We start from the raw sequence: 20038 nt of genomic DNA on the forward strand, positions 1-20038 counted from the left end.
ATAAAACAAACATTGACACAATGGAAGGGACAAATAGACAACAACACAATAACAGTTGGAGTCCTTAATACCTCATTTTAGATAATGGATAGAACATTCAGATAGAAGATCAATAAGGAAATGGAGAACTTGAACAACACTATAGATCACATTAACCTCAAAAGGAATACACAGAACATTCCACACAACAACAGCAAAATACACATTCTTCTAATGTGGACACATATCTTTCTCCAAGATATACTACATGTTAGGTCACAAAATAAATCTCAGCAAATCTAAGAAGAATAAAATCATACCAAATATCTTTTCTTCCCACAATAGAATGAAACTAGAAATCAATAGCAGAAGGAAAACTGGAAAAATCACAAATACGTGAAAATTAAACAGCACACTCTTGAACAATGGGTCAAAGACGAACTCAAAAAGGAAATTAGAAAATACCTCAAGACAAACAAAAATGAGAACACAACATACCAAAACTTATGGGATCCAGCAAAACCAATATCAAGAGAGAAGTTCATACTGATAAGCACCTACATTAAAAAAAGAAGAAAGATCTCAAATCAACCACCTAACTTTACATCTCAATAAGCTAGAAAAAGAAAAGAAAACTAAGCCTAAACTTAGCAGAAGGAGGTAAATAATGAAGATTTGAGCAGAAATAAATAAAATAGAAACTAGAAAAACAATAAGAAAAATCAATAAAACTAAAAGTTGATTTTATGAAAAGATTAAAAAATTGGCAAACTCTTAGACTAGGAAAAAAAGAGCATATTCAAATAAATCAAATCAAAAATGAAAGAAGAAACATTATAATAGATGGCACAGAAATAAAAAGGATCATTAGAGACTGTTATGAAAAATGATATGCCAACAAACTAGATAACTTAAAAGAAATGGATGAATTACTAGAAACATACAATTGGCCAAGACTAAATCATGAAGAAATCAAAAGTCTAAATAGAGCGATGTCAGCATCATGGCTGAGTGAGCTCTTCCCTTAGACTCTCCCCCTAAGATAGAATGAAAAGGACATTCATATACAAGCAGAGGACATTCACACAACACAAAAGACATCTGAGAGACCCACACAACCATACGTCTGAAGGTGGAGGTGCTGGATCCCCCAGAGGAAGTGGAAGGAAGTGAGGGGATATACACTCCTTCCCCCAACAGCAATGACCCAGGGCTCAGGCCCGTGCATGGCTCTGAGAAGAGAGGGGGGAGGGGTGGCACTCTGTGGGAACATCTTCGCTTTCCAAGTTCTCCCACTGTGTGTGGGAAAGCCCCACACAGAAGTGACTAAGCTATTTCTGGGGTGTCTTCATCAAGCCAGCATCCTCGAAGAGCAGATAATGAAGGCAGAGTGAGAATGCCCTCAGCATTGCACACTCAAAAGGAAGTGCCTCTCCCCGCACCCAGTGCTCCAGGTCAGCCGGTCAGCCAGAGTGCCTGAGCATATGATAGAAAAGCAGCAGCTGTGAGCCAGTGAGCCACCATTGCAGCAGGCACAGAATACATACCTCTTGAAGGCCCCCCCAGTGGCGGCAAGTAGCAGTTGAGACCAGATAGTATCACTATGTGGAGGCACAAATCCACACCATCAAACAGTATGAAAAAATATGTTAATACTCCAGACCAGAAGGGAAATGACAAGTACCCAGAAATCAATTCTGAAGGCACAGAAATTTATAATCAAAATGACAGAGAATTCAAAATAGCTATCATAAAAAAAAAACTCAATGAGTTACAATAAAATATAGATAGACAATTCAATAAAATCAGGAACTTTTTCACAAAAGAGATTGAAACTGTAAAGAAAAACCAATCAGAGATGTTGGAGATGAAAAACACAATGGATGACATAAAGAAAAATCTGGACTCCCTGAATAACAGAGCTGATATTATGAAGGAGAGAATCATCAGTCTGGAGGACAGAAATATAGAAATGCTTCAGATGGAGGAGGAGAGAAAACTAAGACTAAAAAGAAATGAAGAAATTCTCCAAGGAATATCCAAATCAATTAGGAAATGCAACATAAGGATTATAGGTATTCCAGAGGGAGAAGAGAAGGAGAATGGAGCAGAAAGCTTGTTCAAAGAAATAATAGCTGAGAACTTCCCAAACCAGGGGAAGGAGCTGGAAATACAAGTGAAAGAAGTTGATAGAACTGCTGACTATATCAATGTAAAAAGACCTTCTCCAAGGCATGTACAAGTGAAGCTGGCAAAAGTCAATGACAAAGAAAAGATATTAAGGGCAGCAAGGCAGAAGAAAATAACTTACAAAGGAATGCCTATCAGGCTTTCAGCAGAAGTCTTATAGGCTAGGAAAGAGTGGAATGATATATTCAAAATTCTGAAAGACAACATCTTTCAGCCACAAATACTCTATCCAGTGGAACTATCCTTCAGATATGATGGAGAAATGAAAACTTTCCCAGATAAACAAAAGCTAAGTGAGTTCACTGCCACAAGGCCTCCCCACCCCTCCACTACAGAAATGCTCAGGAAGGCCCTTATACCAAAAAAAAAAAAAAAAAAGAAAGAGATTACAAAGCATTGAACAAGGAGATAAATAGGTAGATAAAATCAGAAAATTGCAGATCTCTATCAGAACAGGTTAGCAAACACTTAATTATAAAATTAAAGATAAAGGGAAGGGACACATCAACAATAAATATAATGTCATCATTTTAACCACAAACTCACAACACAAGATGGAATAAGTTGTGACAATAACAACTTAAACAGGGAAGAGGAAATGGATGGAATTGGCTTAGTCTAAGGAAATAAGAGGGTATCAGAAAATGGACTATCTCATCTACGAGACTTTTTATACAAACCTCATGGTAATCACTAAACAAATAATCAAAACAGAGACACAAATGATAAACAAAGAGAAAACTAAGAAAACCATCATAGAGAACTACCGAACTGAATTGGTAGTCCAAAATATACGCCATGAGAAATAAGGGAAATGCAGAAGAACTGGAAAACAAGCAATAAAATGGCAGCATTAAGCCTTCATATATCAATAATCACTCTAAAATGTAAATGGATTGAATTTTCCAATCAAAAGACACAGAGTGGTGGGATGGATTATAAAACAAGACCCAACAGCATGCTGCCTCCAGGAAACACATCTCAGCTCTAAACACAAACACAGGCTCAGAGTGAAGGGATGGAAGACAATACTCCAAGTTAATGGCAAACAAGAGAAAGCAGGTCTTGCCATACTTATATCATGCAAAGTAGACTTCAAGATAAAACAGGTAATGAGAGACACAGGAGCAGCAAAGTACATAAAGCGACTATTAACAAACCTAAAAGGAGATATTAACAACAACACAAAATAGTAAGGGACCTTAACACCTCACTTAAATCAATGGCTAGATCATCCAGACAGAAAGACAACAAGGAAATAGTGGATTTAAATGAAAAACTAGACCAGGTGGACTGAATAGATATATATAGAACATTCCATCCAAAAACAGCAGAATACACATTCTTCTCAAGTGCACACAGAACATTCTCAAGGATAGACCATATGTTGGGAAACAAGGCAAGCCTCTATAAATTTAAGAAGATTGAAATTATATCAAGCAGCATTTTTTGTGTGTGTGAGGACAATCAGCCCTCAGCTAACATCTGCCAAATCTCCTCTTTTTTGCTGAGGAAGACCGGCCCTAGGCTAATATCCATGCCCATCTTCCTCCACTTTATATGGGATGCCGCCACAGAATGGCTTGACAAGCAGTGCATCGGTGTGCGCCCAGGATCTGAACTACCGAACCCTGGGCCACCACAGCGGAGCATGCGCACTTAACCGCTTGCACCACCTGGCCGGCCCCTTAAGCAGCTTTTCCAACCATAATGTTATGAAACTAGAAATCAACAACAAGAAAAAAGGTAGGAAATTGACAAACATGCGGAGACTAAACAATATGCTACTGAACAACCAAGGGATCATTGAAGAAATTAAAGGGGAAATCAAAAAATATCTGGAGACAAATGAGAATGAAAATTCACCATACCAACTCATATGGGATGCAGCAAAGCAGTCCTAAGAGGGACATTCAAAGCAATACAGGCCTACCTTAACAAACTAGAAAAATCTCAAATAAGCAATCCTAAACTACACCTAACAGAATTAGAAAAAGAAGAACAAAGAAGCCCAGAGTCAACAGAAGGGAGGAAATTATAAAAATGAGAGGAGAAATAAATAAATTTAAACAAAAAATATAGTAGAAAGGATCAATGAAATGAAGAACTGGTTCTTTGAGAAGATAAACAAAATTGCCAAACCCTTAGCCAGACTCACTAAGAAAAAAAGAGAGAAGGCTCAAATAAAATTAGAGATGAAAGAGGATAAATTACAATGGATACCACAGAAATACCAAGGATCATAAGAGAATACTATGAAAAACTATATGCCAAAAAATTGGACAATCTAGAAGAAATGGATAAATTCTTAGACTCATACAACCTCCCAAAACTGAAACAGGAAGAAATAGAGAATCTGAATAGACCAATTCCCCATAAAGAGATTGAAACAGTAATCCAAATCCTCCCCAAAAATAAATGTCCGGGACTAAATGGCTTCTCTGGGGAATTCTACCAAACATTCAAAGAAGATTAAATATCTACCCTTCTCAAACTATTCAAAAAAATTGAGGAAGGTGGAACACTTCCTAACACATTCTATGAGGCCAACATCACCCTAATCCCAAAGCCAGACAAGGACAACACAAAGAAGGAAAATTACAGGCCGGTATTGCTGATGAACAAAGATGCAAAAATCCTCAACAAGTTATCGGCAAACAAAATACAGTAATACATTAAAAAGATCATACAACATGATTAAGTGGGATTTATACCAGGGACACAGGGATAGTTCAACATCCACAAATCAATCAATGTGATACACCACATTAAAAAAATGAGGAATAAAAATCACATGGTCATCTCAATAGACACAGAGAAAGAATTTGACAAGATCCACCATCCATTTGTGATAAAAACTCTCAATAAAATGGGCATAGAAGGAAAGTACCTCAACATAATAAAGGTCATATATGACAAACCCACAGCCAACATCATTCTCAATGGGGAAAAACTGAAAGCCATCCCTCTGAGAGCAAGAAAAAGACAAGATGCCCACTCTCACCACTCTTATTCAACATAGTACTGGAGGTTTTGGCCAGAGCAATTAGAGAAGAAAGAGAAATAAAAGTGAGTCCAAATAGACAATGAAGAAGTGAAACTCTCACTGTTTTATGACAACATGAATTTTATATATACTGAACACCCTAAAGAATCCATCAGAAAGCTATTAGAAATAATCAACAACTACAGCAAAGTTGCAGGGTATAAAATCAACTTACAAAAATCAGTTGCATTTCTGTACTCTAATAATCAACTAACAGAAAGAGAACTCAAGAATACAATCCCATATACAATCACAGCAGAAAGAATAAGATATCTAGGAATAAATTTAACCAAGGAGGTGAAAGACCTATACAATGAAAATTATAAGACATTATTGAAAGGAATTGATGATGACATAAAGAAATGGAAAGATATTCCATGCACAAGGATTGGAAGAATAAATATAGTCAAAATGTCTATACTACCTAAAGCAATCTGCAGTTTCAATACAATCTCAATCAGAATCTCAATGACTTTCTTCATGGAAATAGAACAAAGAATCTTAAAATTCGTATGGGGCAACAAACGACTCTGAATATACAAAGCAATCCTGAGAGAAAAGAACAAAGCTGGAGGCATTGTAATCCCCGACTTCAAAATATACTACAAAGCTATAGTAACCAAAACAGCATGGTACTGGTATAACAACAGACAACAGATCAATGAAACAGAATTGAAAGCCCAGAAATAAAAGCACACATCTACAGATGGCTAATCTTTGACAAAGAACCTAAAAACATAGAATGGAGGAAGGAAAGTCTCTTCAATAAGCGATGTTCAGAAAACTGGACAGCCACATGCAAAGAATGAAAGTAGACCATTATCTTTTGCCATACACAAAAATTAACTGAAAATGGATCAAGGACTTGAAGGTAAGACCTGAAACCATAAAACTCCTAGAAGAAAAAATAGACCATACACTCTGACATCTGTTTTAGAAGGATATTTTCGAATACCATGTCTACTTGGGCAAGGGAAACAAAAGAAAAAATTAACAAGTGGGAATTCATGAGACTAAAGAGCTTCTGCAAGGAAAAGGAAACCATAAACAAAATGAAAAGACAACCCACCAACTGGGAGAAAATATTTGCAAATCATATATCTGACAAGGGGTTAATCTCCAAAATATATAAAGAATTCACACAATTCAACAATGAAAAACACAACCTGATCAAAATATGGGCAGAGGATATGAGCAGACATTTTTCCAAAGATATACAGATGGCCAACATGCACATGAAAAGAGGTTCAACATCACTAATAATCAGGGAAATGCAAATCCCACCCACAATGAGATATCACCTCACACCTGTGAATGGCTAGAATTACCAGGACCCAAAACAACAAATGTTGGAGAGGATGTGGAGAAAGGGAACCCTCATACACTGTTGGTGGGAATGCAAACTGGTATAGCCACTATGGAAACAGTATGGAGATTTCTCAAAAAATTAAAAGTAGAAATACCATATGACCCAGTTATTCCACTACTGGGTATTTGTCCAAAGAACTTGAAATCAACAATTCAAAGAGACTTATGCACCCCTATGTTCATTGCAGCATTACTCACTTTAGTCAAGAAGTGGAAGCAACCCAAGTGCCCATCAACTGATGATTGGATAAAGAAGATGTGGTATAAATATATACAATGGAATACTACTCAGCCAGAAAAAAGACAAAATCGCCCATTTGCAACAACGTGGATGGACCTTCAGGGTATTGTGTTAAGTGAAATAAGCCAGACAGAGAAAGACAAACACCACGGGATTTCACTCATAAGTGAGAGATAAACTAACACACAGGCAAAGAGAACAGTTTAGTGGTTACCAGGGGGGAATAAAATGTATACAAATCACAAATGAAGAAGTAAAATTGCTCCTGTTTTAAGATAATGATCTTATGTATAGAAAACTCTAAAGACAGCATATAAAAAAATTAGAACTAGTAAACAAATTTATTAAAGATGCAGGATGCAAAATCAACACTCAAAAATCAGTTGCATATCTCTACACTAACAATGACTCTGAAAAGAAATTAGGAAAGCAATCATTTGAATGGCAGAAAGCAAGAAGTGTGATAATACCAAGTGTTGGAGAGAAGGTGTACCCAGATTTTCTCTTATAAATTTCTGATGGTCATGTAAATTAGTGTGACCACTCAAATGGCAATTTAGCATTATCTTATAAAATTGGACATTTATATACTCTTATGTTCTAGCAATTTCAGTTGTAAGTATTGTCAAGAAAAACTCTGGGCACACCAGGAGACATGCATGAGAATATTCATACCAACATTATTTATAACAAAAAATCCCTAAAAACAATCTAAACGCCCATAGACAGAGAAATAGATTATGGTATATTCATATAATGAAATGATATATAGCATTCAAAATGCATAAACTACTATATGAAATAATATGAATAAATCTTAGCATTATAATATTGAGTAAAAAACAATTTTTTAAACACCAAGTTTTATAAACTTCAGAGGTTTTAAAGATTAGGATCTGGACATCTTTGAGGGTCATTATTCTGCCTATCTATGAGTATATTATATATGGCAAGGGGGTATTAAGGTGGCAAATGGAATTAAGGTTGTTAATCAGATGACCTTAAAGGGATCATCCTGAATTATCTTAGTTAACCCAATGTAATCACAAGGGTCCTTTAAATGCAGAAGAGAGGCAGAAGAGTCAGTGTTAATATGATGCAATGTGAAAAATACTTGACTGACCACTAGCGCTGAATAAGGAAGAGAGTTATGAGCAAAGAACTTCAGGCAGCCTCCAGAAGCTGGAAAAGGCAAGGAAATGAATTGTCCCCTAGAGTCTCCAGAAAGGAGCATAGCCCGGCCAACAACTTGGTTTTAGTTCAGTTAAGACCCATTTCATATTTCTCAACTTCAGAACTGTAAGATTGTTACAGAACTGTAATAAATTTATATTGTTTTAAGCCATTAAGGGCACATATGTGCACACATACACGTATATATGTTTGTGTGTCAGTGTCAGGTAGTAAATGGTACAAAAAAATCAATTTGGTTCAAGAGTTATGAATAGAAAATGCTGTTTTATATGGGATGGTCAGGAACGAGGTAATGTTTAAACAGAGATTTGAATGAGATGAAGAAGCAAGATATCTGGGAGCAAAATATTTCAGAAGAGGAAACAGCCAGTGCAAACTTCTCCAAGACAGAAGTGTGCTTGGCATTTTTGAGAAATAGCAAAAAGGCTAATATGGCTGGAGGAAAATGAGTCAAAGGAAAACTGGAATACGGATGCTGTTGGTGATTACATATGGGATGGTTATTCTGATTATTTCTGGAATGGGAGTGGGAAGGACAGTTAGAGGGAAATTTTACTTTTGCCCTGCCTATTATTTATGTGTTTGGATGACAATGCATTACTTTTGTGTTTTTAAAGAATTTTCATTACAACGTAGAGGTACAAGAAATCTGAAGTGCAGAACAACAAGTGTAAAGATGAAGGACATACTGGCACGGTCTATATAACCTAGTAGGTTCAGTTCAAAACTTGAGGGTAAAGGGTAGGAAAGACTCAAACTAGGCAGTTGTTGTTTAAAAGTATGCATTGTCTATTTGCACTTTTATACGTTTCTACCTGCTGAGTCTGTATATACATGTCAGTAAACATGTATTTGTGTGTGTGCACATGGACATAAACAAGTATAAGAATCCTGTGGCTACTTGATACTGAATTATTTGGTCTGAAAGTGAATTTTTAGAAGTATAGAATAAGGAATATTATTAAATAGTCCACTTATAAATCCCTGCTTACCAGAACATCTTGAGGGTACTGATAGTATGGAAACCCACAGTTACTTTAGCAATATGAAGTAGAATCGAGAGCATGGAATTGGGAATCAGACTGCCTGAGTTAAGACCTCGGTTCCAACACTCACCAGGTTAGTGACCTAGAGGAAGTCATTTATCCTCTCTGTATCTAAGTTTTTTAATCTGTAAAGGAGAGATAATTGACTCTGGCTGACAGAATTGAGGTAAGGAATAAATCCACTGATGGAAGTACAACACTAGAACAGCATCTGGCATACAGTAAGTGCTCGATAAATGTTTGTTACTATTATTGTTTCTCTGGTCTTCTTTATTGGGCTGGAGCTAACAGACTTTATACACACTGCTAAGTTAACTCCTGGCTCTTCAAGCATGCTCCAGGGGGCCACTCTAGCAATCTTATTTGCTTTAGCCTGTTCGTTGTTACCTTGCTATGCATGTGCAAATGACATCACTATAACCCTCAGTGTTTAAAAGCAGAAATAATCCAGCACACCATATTACCCCTACACCCATATTATACCCTACAGTGTAATACAGTTGCATTAACCAATACCTTTTCCTTGTCACTGCTGTTCTGCTTAAATATTATTCAAATATTTCATCAGAACAGACTTTACCAATAATCTCTGAAAACAAATATACTTTGTGTTCCCTGGACAAAGTTAAAAGAGATCTTAAACAACATTATTGCAGTTGAGTCTGATCTCTGTGGTCTTTATTTCAGCTAGATAAGACTACAACTTTGAGTAAAACACTTAAATATTGGTAAATGCCAGCCTTGATTGATTTTTTGATTTACAGATGACTTCTCTATGGGGATTTAAGGGCTTTGACTTGGGTTCAAAGGTTTTCAGTTTACAAGCTAGACGACCTCAGGCAAACTTCTCAATTCTCTGAGTCTTAGTTTCCTGAATGCTGAGCTCCATGAGTACTTTTCCCCGTTTACAAAAATCCCAATGCAATCTATATCATTTAATGTCTCACAGTTTTGTGACAAAAGCAAGAGAAAGGATTATTACTTTTACCAGCTGGCACGTGGGAAAATGAAATGGATTTCGTAAGTCATCAACTAGGTCTTTGGGCCAGGCCTTCTGATTATTAATGAAGATCTGTTTTCCATCAGACAATATTATTTAATTTATTAGAATAAAAAATGCTGTTCTCTTAAAAAAAAAAATTTAAATAGATCAAGAACTCAAAGTGATTCACAAGACTGATTAATCTTCTCTGTTTACAGTGTAACTACAGGTCCTCCAGGAGTAGTTCAACTGACCCCATCTTATCAAGTGAATCATTAACAAATTGTCTTTCAGAAAATAGGCAAAGTCACGTAGCGAGAGCACGCACAGAAGAACTCTTGATCTGAAATGACCAGGGAATCAAAGATTCTCCTCCCCATGGAACCAAAGAACTGGGACATGACTGGAATTTAAAACTGGGACTCTTATCAGAAGAGAGGGGTCCGTCATTCAGGAAGATCTGGTTTTAAAATTCCTTCTCCACCTTACCATAAATGTTTAGAACCTCATCATAAATGTTTAAAACATTACCATAAATGCTTGAAGCCCACCAATCAAAACCTGTCCCACCAGTGTTTCTGTGTGCCAGCCTGTTCTCCCTAGCCTCTTAAATTTCACCCCCAATCCTGAATTAGGGATACAGATCTGAAGGCACACATACCCTGTCTCCCTGCAGATTGATCTCACAGAATAGAGCTGATTTCTTTTCCCAAAAGCTGATGCTGTAATTAATTGGCTTGTTTACGTGCATCAGGCAAGAGGACGTCAATTTTGTGCAGTAACAAAATTTGGCAACCATGAAGAGACAAGGTCCTGTGACTGCCCACCTGAGGCTCTGGAGCCCCCAGTGTGATGCAGGATCTTTCACTGATCCTGAGTGGCTGTCTAGAAAATTTTGCCTGGAGGCACAGCTGATTGGACTCCTGTTTCCAGCCTTCATGCCCCAGGCCCCCTCTGTACTCTTTTTCCTTTTGAGAGAAGAAAACAGCTCCAGGATCAGACATCTTTTGGGTGAGTAACCTTGTTATAACACATCTATGCTTAAATTGTCTAATAATCTCATCAGGAATGTGGGTTAGAGGCCCCACTGGGGAGATTTTTGCTGGGTTAAAGTCCCAAGGCTAGAATTGTGGGTTCAAGGGAGACAACAGAAAATGGTTACAGCTGCTGGGGCACTCAAAGGATTAGGTTAGAGTCCTCAGCTCTGAGATAGTGTCCCACAGTACCCTGGGTTAGAGTCCCAGAGTATTTAATTTCTGTGTCTGTGCATGTTTTTCTTTGTCTGACTGTGTTATTTGGTAAAACCGGCACTTTGGGGGCTGAGTTTCTTGGTGACCATAACAAACTCTCTTTAGAAATTGCCTTGTGTGTCGCGGCCACCTTGGAAAGCCCTCTAAAATGGGGATAACTTGGGCCGGCCCCGTGGCTGGGCGGTTGGGTGCGCGCGCTCCGCTGCTGGCGGCCCGGGTTCGGATCCCGGGCGCACACCGACGCACCACTTCTCCGGCCATGCTGAGGCCGCGTCCCACATACAGCAACTAGAGGGATGTGCAGCTATGACATCCAACTATCTACTGGGGCTTTGGGGGAAAAAATAAATAAATAAAATTATAAAATGGGGATAACTATAAACAGCTGGCAAGATAACCCAGGATAATTTAAAACTAGAGTGGAAACTTGGGGGCTCCTTTTTAAGAGCCAGGTAATAGAGAAATTTTTTTAGAGTCGAGCTCACCACTTTCTGGCACCTAAAGTTTCCAGAAGCTGTAAATGTTTACAAAGAACTGCAGTATCTTACAAGTTATAAAAGTCACCTAAAAGAAAAGCACATATTACGTCATGGCTTTACAGACACTCTCATAATTTAGGTTTGAAGGAAGGCCCAAAATAAGCCCCTTCCAGAGTTAACAAGACTCAGAGATTTTCTGGAAAACTACTACGTTAAAGATTACTGGAATTGTTCAATCCCGCCACATAGAGTTACTTTTTGTCCTGGCTGAAACTTGACAAGATATTTGAAAGGATTTAGGTACTTATAATCAGAAACTCAGCTAAACTGGAAGCTGATATTCAGAGCTTGCTAGGAATTTGCTTTCCAGGCTTTCTTCCCTAAGTTAAAATAAAACTAAGCACACAGAGGGAAGGAAGCAAATTAGAGATGATATAGTTGGACAGGTAGATCAACCTAAAATGTCAATTAAATTACAGCCCAATTTCTGAGGAATGAAGAGCAACTGTTGTTAAAAAAAATCCTTGCAAGACTGGAAATGCAGCTCTAGAGGCAGTTCAGATTCCACTCATTTCCTTTGTCTCAAAGATTTTGCAAACTCTCTGGGAACTATGTAACCCATCATCAATCCCTAAGACTGAAGAAAAAAAAGGAAAAAAAGAAAAAAATGGCCATAAGAGTGCCTTCACCCAAAAACTAGCATCTTGAGTGTCTTCTCCACAAATATTAGTGAAAAAACTTAAAACAAAATTTGGATTAATAACTAGGGAGCCTTGTATTACGGTACCTGATTCATGGCAGTAATTATAAAACAATAGCTGAGGAGTCTCTGTGTATTTGTGTCTATATATATGTATGTGTGTGTGATTATCTTACCTCCAGATGGTATAATTTCTAAAGATCTCTGTTCAATTGGCTTAAAGTAAGCATTTACATAAATTATTTATAGATGTAATGGAAATTAATCCAAATGTTTTTCAAGCTAACATGATATAAAGTAATCTTTGGTAAATAAAAGCTTATTTAAGATTGTTGGTTTGATTAAAAGGGACATGTCCTCAGAGTTATCAGCATTGGATATGATGAAAACATACAGTCTTTACCACTTCTTGCTGGTGGGTTTTGCAACAGAGATAACATGAGTCAAATAAACTTATGTTGTCTCTGTTGTAGACATTGTCAGCAAGAATAATAACTTAAAAAATAGCTTATTTTGTCTAATGTCTCATAAAGTCCTTATAGGCAATCTAAACAATTATTGGAAACAGATAAAATAAATAAATGTGAAAAAAGTAAAAATTTGGAGGGAAACTTTTTAGCAATGATTTTATGTTATGATATATGTACTTAAAAAAGCTTAAGATGATGACTAACTGCTTTAGTGTCACATAATGTTTTTGTGAGTAACCTAAATATGATTGTTACAAACAAATGGTATAGACATAAGTGAGATAAGAGTTTATGGGTAAACTCTTAACAGTAATTATATTTTATGGCATGTTCATTTAAAATAACTTCAAAAAATATTAGAAATAGGTTTATCTACTTTTGGCTTCTTATTACAGAGAAACTAAAATAAGTTTGAGTCCATTAGTAAATGTGTCTCGTATTTTATTAAAAGATTGTACTATGGGGCCAGCCCCATGGCTTAACAGTTAAGTGCACGCGCTCCGCTACTGGCGGCCCAGGTTCGGATCCCGGGTGCTCACTGATGCTCCGCTTCTCCGGCCATGCTGAGGCCGCATCCCACATACAGCAACTAGAAGGATGTGCAGCTACGACATACAACTATCTACTGGTGCTTTGGGGGAAAAAATAAAAAAAGAAAGGAGGAGGATTGGCAATAGATGTTAGCTCAGAGCCGGTCTTCCTCAGCAAAAAGAGGAGGATTAGCATGGAAGTTAGCTCAGGGCTGACCTTCCTCACAAAAAAATAAATAAATAAATAAATAAATAAGTAAAAACTGTTTAAAAAAAAAAAGATTGTACTATGAAGTAGCATGTTTCTATAAATTATGAAAAATATTTATACATTTGCCAAGTCACAGAATTCCAATTTGTAAGAGACAGTTTATAATCACTTACTTCTTAATTTTCACTAAAAATAAAGGTTTGTAAGGGTTAAGAATCCTAATTAACATCTGTGATTAAAGCTACTAAAAATTAATAAGAGAAACATCTTTGTATTCAAGGAAAGTAAGATGTATGTTTTCAGCAAAGAAGGTATAAAGAATGGAGACATTCTTGTTTCGTTAAGAAAGATAAATTTGTCCTAAAGCACTAAGAGGGAAGAAAGAAGGCATTAGACAAATTCTGAATGTAAAAAGAAAGTCATAGATGGTTTGTGGAAGAGGAACACTGAGGAAAGAATTCTGTGCATGGTCAAGTTGGCTAAGATTAAAATGAATTTAATTAAGCAAATTTTTTAAGCAATATTATTAAGCAAATTATATTACATTTTAATATAAAAAGTAAGCAGGTGCCAAAATTAGAATTTGGTTTTCTGTCTCTTTTGAGATAATTTTCCTGGAGTTCTAGTCTGCTCTTGATAAAGAGATTATAAAAGTTTTTTCTTTGCCTTTGAGTAAGTCTACCTAAAAGAAATTCTATGTTTTGTCAAAATAATTTCCTATATTTCAAAAGCTAAGGTCTCTATATTAAGAAAATGAAGATTTTTAAAAAATTGTTTAATTCTCTTTGTCTCAGCATCTTCTGTTGTCACTTTGGTTAAATGGCTGGCTAAGCATTGTTTCACAGTGAGCATTGTTTCCTATTTGACCAAGTGTTTTAAAACCTTTTGATATTTTTGACAAGCTCTTCAAAATTCAAATCCTAAATGAAGTCTTTCTTTTGACTTGACAATTTCTCTGAGAATTTTCCAAGAGCCTCTGGGACTACCCAAAGAAATTTGTTCTCTCTTCCTACAAAGAGAAAGATACTAAACTTATTAGGCTTATTTGGTATCTTAAATTATATGGGAAGCATTACCAAATAAGTGATGATAAACCTTAGATTATGTTATGTGCGTAAATGTTATTGATATAAGTGTTTTGAAAATTATATAACATTATTAAAATTCTGATCTGTCCTGGTTGTCAGCCATGATTCTAGTTATTATCTTAAAGTATTGTATGTTGCAGAAATAACCAAGTTTCTTTGTCAATTGCCATTTTGAGTCTTTTGTCATTTACAGATAGTTATTGTTTTACTCTGATGCTCTTGCAAATGTTTCATTTTCAGAGATATTCACAGAAAGGACTCTGACACTTACTTTAGAATACAGGTTTCTGATAAACTTTCAGATCATAAAACTGAACTGGGTAAGAAATTACAGAACTCTAACAGAGAAACTGATGACTTCATGAAACTGCTAAAAAAAAGATCAAGATCAAGAGTTGGTTACACGAAACTGAATGAACTGATGAGGATGATTAAAATTTTTATGACTTTTTCTTTGAAATATTGCTTATATTTTAATGTACTGTTTTTCCAGATTTAAAGAAACCCTTTTCTCTTAAAGTCTAACTATGCTTACAACAATTTGGTAAATTATAGCTTTGTAGACAGAATTAAAACCTTTATCTTTTTCTCCCTACCTGAGCTTTCCAGAATTTAGAAACTCTTAGTGAGTAAATATTTTTATTTTCATGGTAATATAGTTATTTGCATAAGTTCAATAAGAATCTGATCTCCTTATAGCAGGACAAAATTGGAAACATTGGATTATATTACCAAACCTTTAACTGGAGTGTCATATTTGAGAGAAACAGGCATAGACTCAGAGGACCAGACAGCGTTGAGGAACAAAGATTGGACTTTATGGAATGAAGCCCCTTGGAAATATTGACCCGGTACCTTGCATACAGGGTTCTCATCAACCTTACCAGGTGAGTAAAGAATGTCACTTCCCTGGCTGGTACAAATGACCTCCGGATATTTTGGGGAACCTCAAGAGAAGAGAAGAATCCACCCAAATCTATAGATATTGCAGGTAGAGTCTGATGACAAGTCCTTGTCTTGGCTTTCCTGGCCTCAAGAGGCCTTTGAAGTTCAATCTGAGATTCCTTATACAAAGTTCCAGCAAAGCAGATTTGAAAGACCCTATGTGATCAATTGCTATTCTTGCTGTACTTATGTAAATAATTGGGCCAAGTTTATTGAAACTAGACTTATTTTGCAAACCAGTGAGTCTGAATTTGGCTATCTTTGGTTAAAATGAGGGTGATTTTATAGAGAAAAATTATGTTTCAACAAAAACTATAGTACACATTCATGGATAATAGATTCTATTTCTGTTAATTGTCTGTTAGGTTTTTGTTTTCTATTTGTAAGCTGGACTGGACTCTGACTTCTTCTGGTCTCCTGAAACATCTGGCTACAAATCTCCAAACTAACATTTTCAATTTTTGCCATCATTTTCATTTGGAAGCAAGGAGGACTGAAACCGCCCTTTTTCCTGAAGTCCTGCTAACTGAAGCTGGACAGCTTGAGATAAACTTAAGAGAGATTCATGCCTGTTGCTGTGTAAGCCACTCAGAAAGATTCCTGAACATGCAATGACATCATCAGAGATGTTTCAAACTGCAAAAGATGCTTTGACCCTGCCATCTGCAAATCTTCTTGACTGGCTGCCCCCCGGGCTCAGAAACTGTTTTATAATTTGCTCCAACCATTAACTTAGTTTTTCTTTTTGTTTCTTTAGAAAGGCTTCTTATTAAATACCTGGTTACTTGTTGACACAATATAGGCCTAACCTTGGTAGCCCACCTGCATCACCGTCTTACTGAGAAACTGTTTCAATGAGATGGAACAACCTATGCCCCTTATTAGAAAGAAGAAGCTAGAGCGGTCATCCCCCTATATCCCTCAAGATTGAGGAATGAACAACAAAGGAAGGGATTTGTAACCATAGGTCCTCTAGGACCAGTTCGCCTGACCCCAACTTATCAACAGAGTCATTAAGAAATTATCTTTCAGAAAATGGGTGAAGTCACAGAGCTAAAGCATGCTCAGAAGAACTCTTGACCTGAAATGACCAGGGAATCAAAGATTCTCCTCCCCATGGAACCAAAGAACTGGGACATGACTGGAATTTAAAACTTGGACTCTTATCAGAAAGGAGGGGTCCATCATTCAGGAAGATCTGGTTTTAAAATTCCTTCTCCACCTTACCATAAATGTTTAGAACCTCATCATAAATGTTTAAAACATTACCATAAATGCTTGAAGCCCACCAATCAAAACCTGTCCCACCATGTTTCTGTGTGCCAGCCTGTTCTCCCTAACCTCTTAAATTTCACCCCCAATCCTGAATCAGGGTGATAGATCTGAAGGCACACATACCCTGTCTCCCTGCAGATCAATCTTACAGAATAGACCTGATTTCTTTTCGCAAAAGCCGATGCCTTAATTAATTGGCTTGTTTATACACATTGGGCAAGAGAACTCCAATTTTTGTAGTAACAATAGGTCAATTGTAAGAATATTTTTGGCATATAATCCATTACACAGTAACTTATCTTATTTTAATCACATTTATAAATATCTTTTGGTCTATTGAGAACCAAAAAGACAATATCAAAATATTTGTAAATTTTCAACATTAATAAACTCTTAACTATCAGAATTATCACCAAAGAAATGCCTTCTTCAGATTTAAAGGCTGATTTAAATCACTTTATAGATAATTCTGTTAATATGTACACTTCAGTTGAAAACTCTAATTTGAAATATAATATTCTTTTTGACAACCACTTGCCTTTTTTTACATCAAATTACTTAGTTTGGAAACATGAAACTCATTCTACCTTAAATCCATTGCAGCATCTAGTTTTTCTTTTCTTTAAAGGTTGTGCCTCTGCTGAATTATTCAAATGTTGATTTTGGTCCATCATTGAACTACAAATATCATGTGAAAGTTTTCACTTGTTGCCAATGTTTTATTCAAAATGGTCACCTATTCAGGGAGAAAAAAGTATAATTTATTTCACTTTAACAATATACAATTCAGAAGTAAGAAAAGCCACAAAGTCAACGTCAATCAATCAATAAATCCATTAATATTCATTCAGGACCTACTATGTCCTGAGCACTGGGCTCAGTAAACGCTGAAATCAAAAGGAGGAGAAAAAACATACACACACAGAGCCCTATCTTTAGGGAGATTATAATTTAGTTAGGATGATAAATTTATGGAAAGAAATTCAAAACAGCAAATAAATATGATAATATAGAATCACACACTAGATAAGATGAACAAAAATTGTAAATTATAGAAATAAATTTTTAAAATATTTTCTATGTATGTACATTATAAGATTTAGGAAGGTAAATATATGTTTAATTTATCTTTACAGTTTTACAAAGTGCCACACAGTGCCTTGCACATAGTAGATAGTGAAAATAGGTAGAAAAATAATGTAATGAATTGTAATTAGAGTGGTCTAAGACAGTTTAATGGAGGAGATACCTCTGGAACCAGGCTCAAAAAGCAGGTGGAATTTGAATTTGTTAAAAAGAACAAAGTGGGGGCTGGCCCCGTGGCATAGCAGTTAAGTGCACATGCTCCACTGCTGGTGGCCTGGGGTTCCGATCTTGGGTGCACACCGAGGCACTGCTTGTCAGGCCGTGCTGTGGCAGCGTCCCATATAAAGTGGAGGAAGATGAGCACAGATGTTAGCCCAGGGCCAGTCTTCCTCAGCAAAAAGAGGAGGATTGACATGGTTGTTAGCTCAGGGCTGATCTTCCTCACAAAAAAAAAATAATAATAACAAAGTGTACTCCAAGTACCTCTCAGGGAGACTTTGGCCATGCTTGACTTTACCACAGTCATGATCCTGCTTTATTTTAATTTTGTTCATTTATTTTTGAAAAGAAAATATATGCATGCAGTTGAAAGTACAAAGGATCAAAAAGACGTATAGTAAACACTCTTCCTCTTAAGTCTTATCTCCCCAGCATCCAGTTTCTCTTTCTGAGGGCTAATATTATCAGCCTTTAGTGAATCTTCTCCAGAAATATTATATGCGTTTTTAGTTAAATATATAATATTTTCCTTTTTTAACACAACTGTCAGCACACCTCTAACATTGTTCTCTACCTTTTTGTCCTGCTTTGTATACTTCACTTTATATTAATAAACGGTTGCCTCAGTTTTCTCATGATTGTAAGGTATTCCATTGTCCATAACACATCTAACTAGTTCCAGGTTGATAAACGTTTGTGTTGTATCTAATTATTTCATGTTAGAAAATTTTCTTAATATGTCATTTTATTTAAGTGTGACTATATCTGTAGAATAAATTCCTACAAGGGGAGTTTTGAAGTCAAAGTGCAAGAAGAATTGCAATTTTGAAAGTTATTAAGCCCTTATTTTAAAGACTAGTAAAATAAGTCAACTTGGTCCTTAGCTTTGCTCTTTTATGTAGAATAGTGGGTTCTTTGCTGAGGTTTAGAAAATGTATTCTTGTCTATACATATGAGCATAAAACATATTTATGTATCCAAAATATCTATTTATATACAGACATACATGTAAGCATAGATGTATGATTATTAATTGGGCAATAATTATTCAATATATTTAATATATATTATATGCATAGTTGAGTCTCATTATTTGTGGTAGTTATGTTCTATAAAGTAATTGCAAACACTGAATTAGTAAATACTGAACATTGCTGCTAGGGGATATACAGGGTTAGGTTCCTGTGAGCCTCTGGTCACAACATTTTCCTCAACTGATCAATGCTTTGTATTGTTTTATGTGTGCCTCTCTTTAAAGACATCTTGTTTAATTTATATTTTTGATCCATTAACATTGAATTTGCGGCCAACAGCACTCTATAGTTCATGCCTGAGGGAAGCTTATGTAACTCATATTTCTTTTCCATCAGGCACATCACAGTCTTCTTGGACCTTGGAACACTGGCCAACACTTCAGCACTATGCTTGGGAGCCATTTTAACACCAAATAAAAAAAGCACAAAAATGAAAAAAATATGGCACTAAATAGACTATGAAAACATCTCTTGTTTACAATATAACAGCTGAAACAAGAAGACAGAGCCACGTCTTGTTTAACCTCAGCTGGGAACATATGTGTCTGACAACTCAAATTTTTTGCCACTCTGTGCAGGTATGCAATGACCATGAAAGAGCAGCCGCATTGATTTTGGGGTTACAATAAATTTTAATGAGTACACAAAGTCACAAATACAGAATCCACAAATAATGAGGATCAACTGTATATTTTATTCATTAAT

General features: G+C 36.1%; 1 protein-coding gene across 1 annotated transcript in view; it reads right to left on the minus strand.

The window, feature by feature from the left end:
- Nucleotides 1-17668, minus strand: part of LOC131415766 (solute carrier organic anion transporter family member 1B3-like) — a 61597-nt gene extending 43929 nt beyond the window's left edge. Inside the window, exon 1 of the mRNA XM_058557583.1 lies at nt 17582-17668. Within this exon, the coding sequence (XP_058413566.1) occupies nt 17582-17668 (87 nt within the window). The remainder of the gene's footprint in view (nt 1-17581) is intronic.
- Nucleotides 17669-20038: the final 2370 nt, after the last annotated feature.

The sequence above is a fragment of the Diceros bicornis genome, chromosome 17 (genome assembly GCF_020826845.1).
Source record: "Diceros bicornis minor isolate mBicDic1 chromosome 17, mDicBic1.mat.cur, whole genome shotgun sequence".
NCBI lineage: Eukaryota > Metazoa > Chordata > Mammalia > Perissodactyla > Rhinocerotidae > Diceros > Diceros bicornis.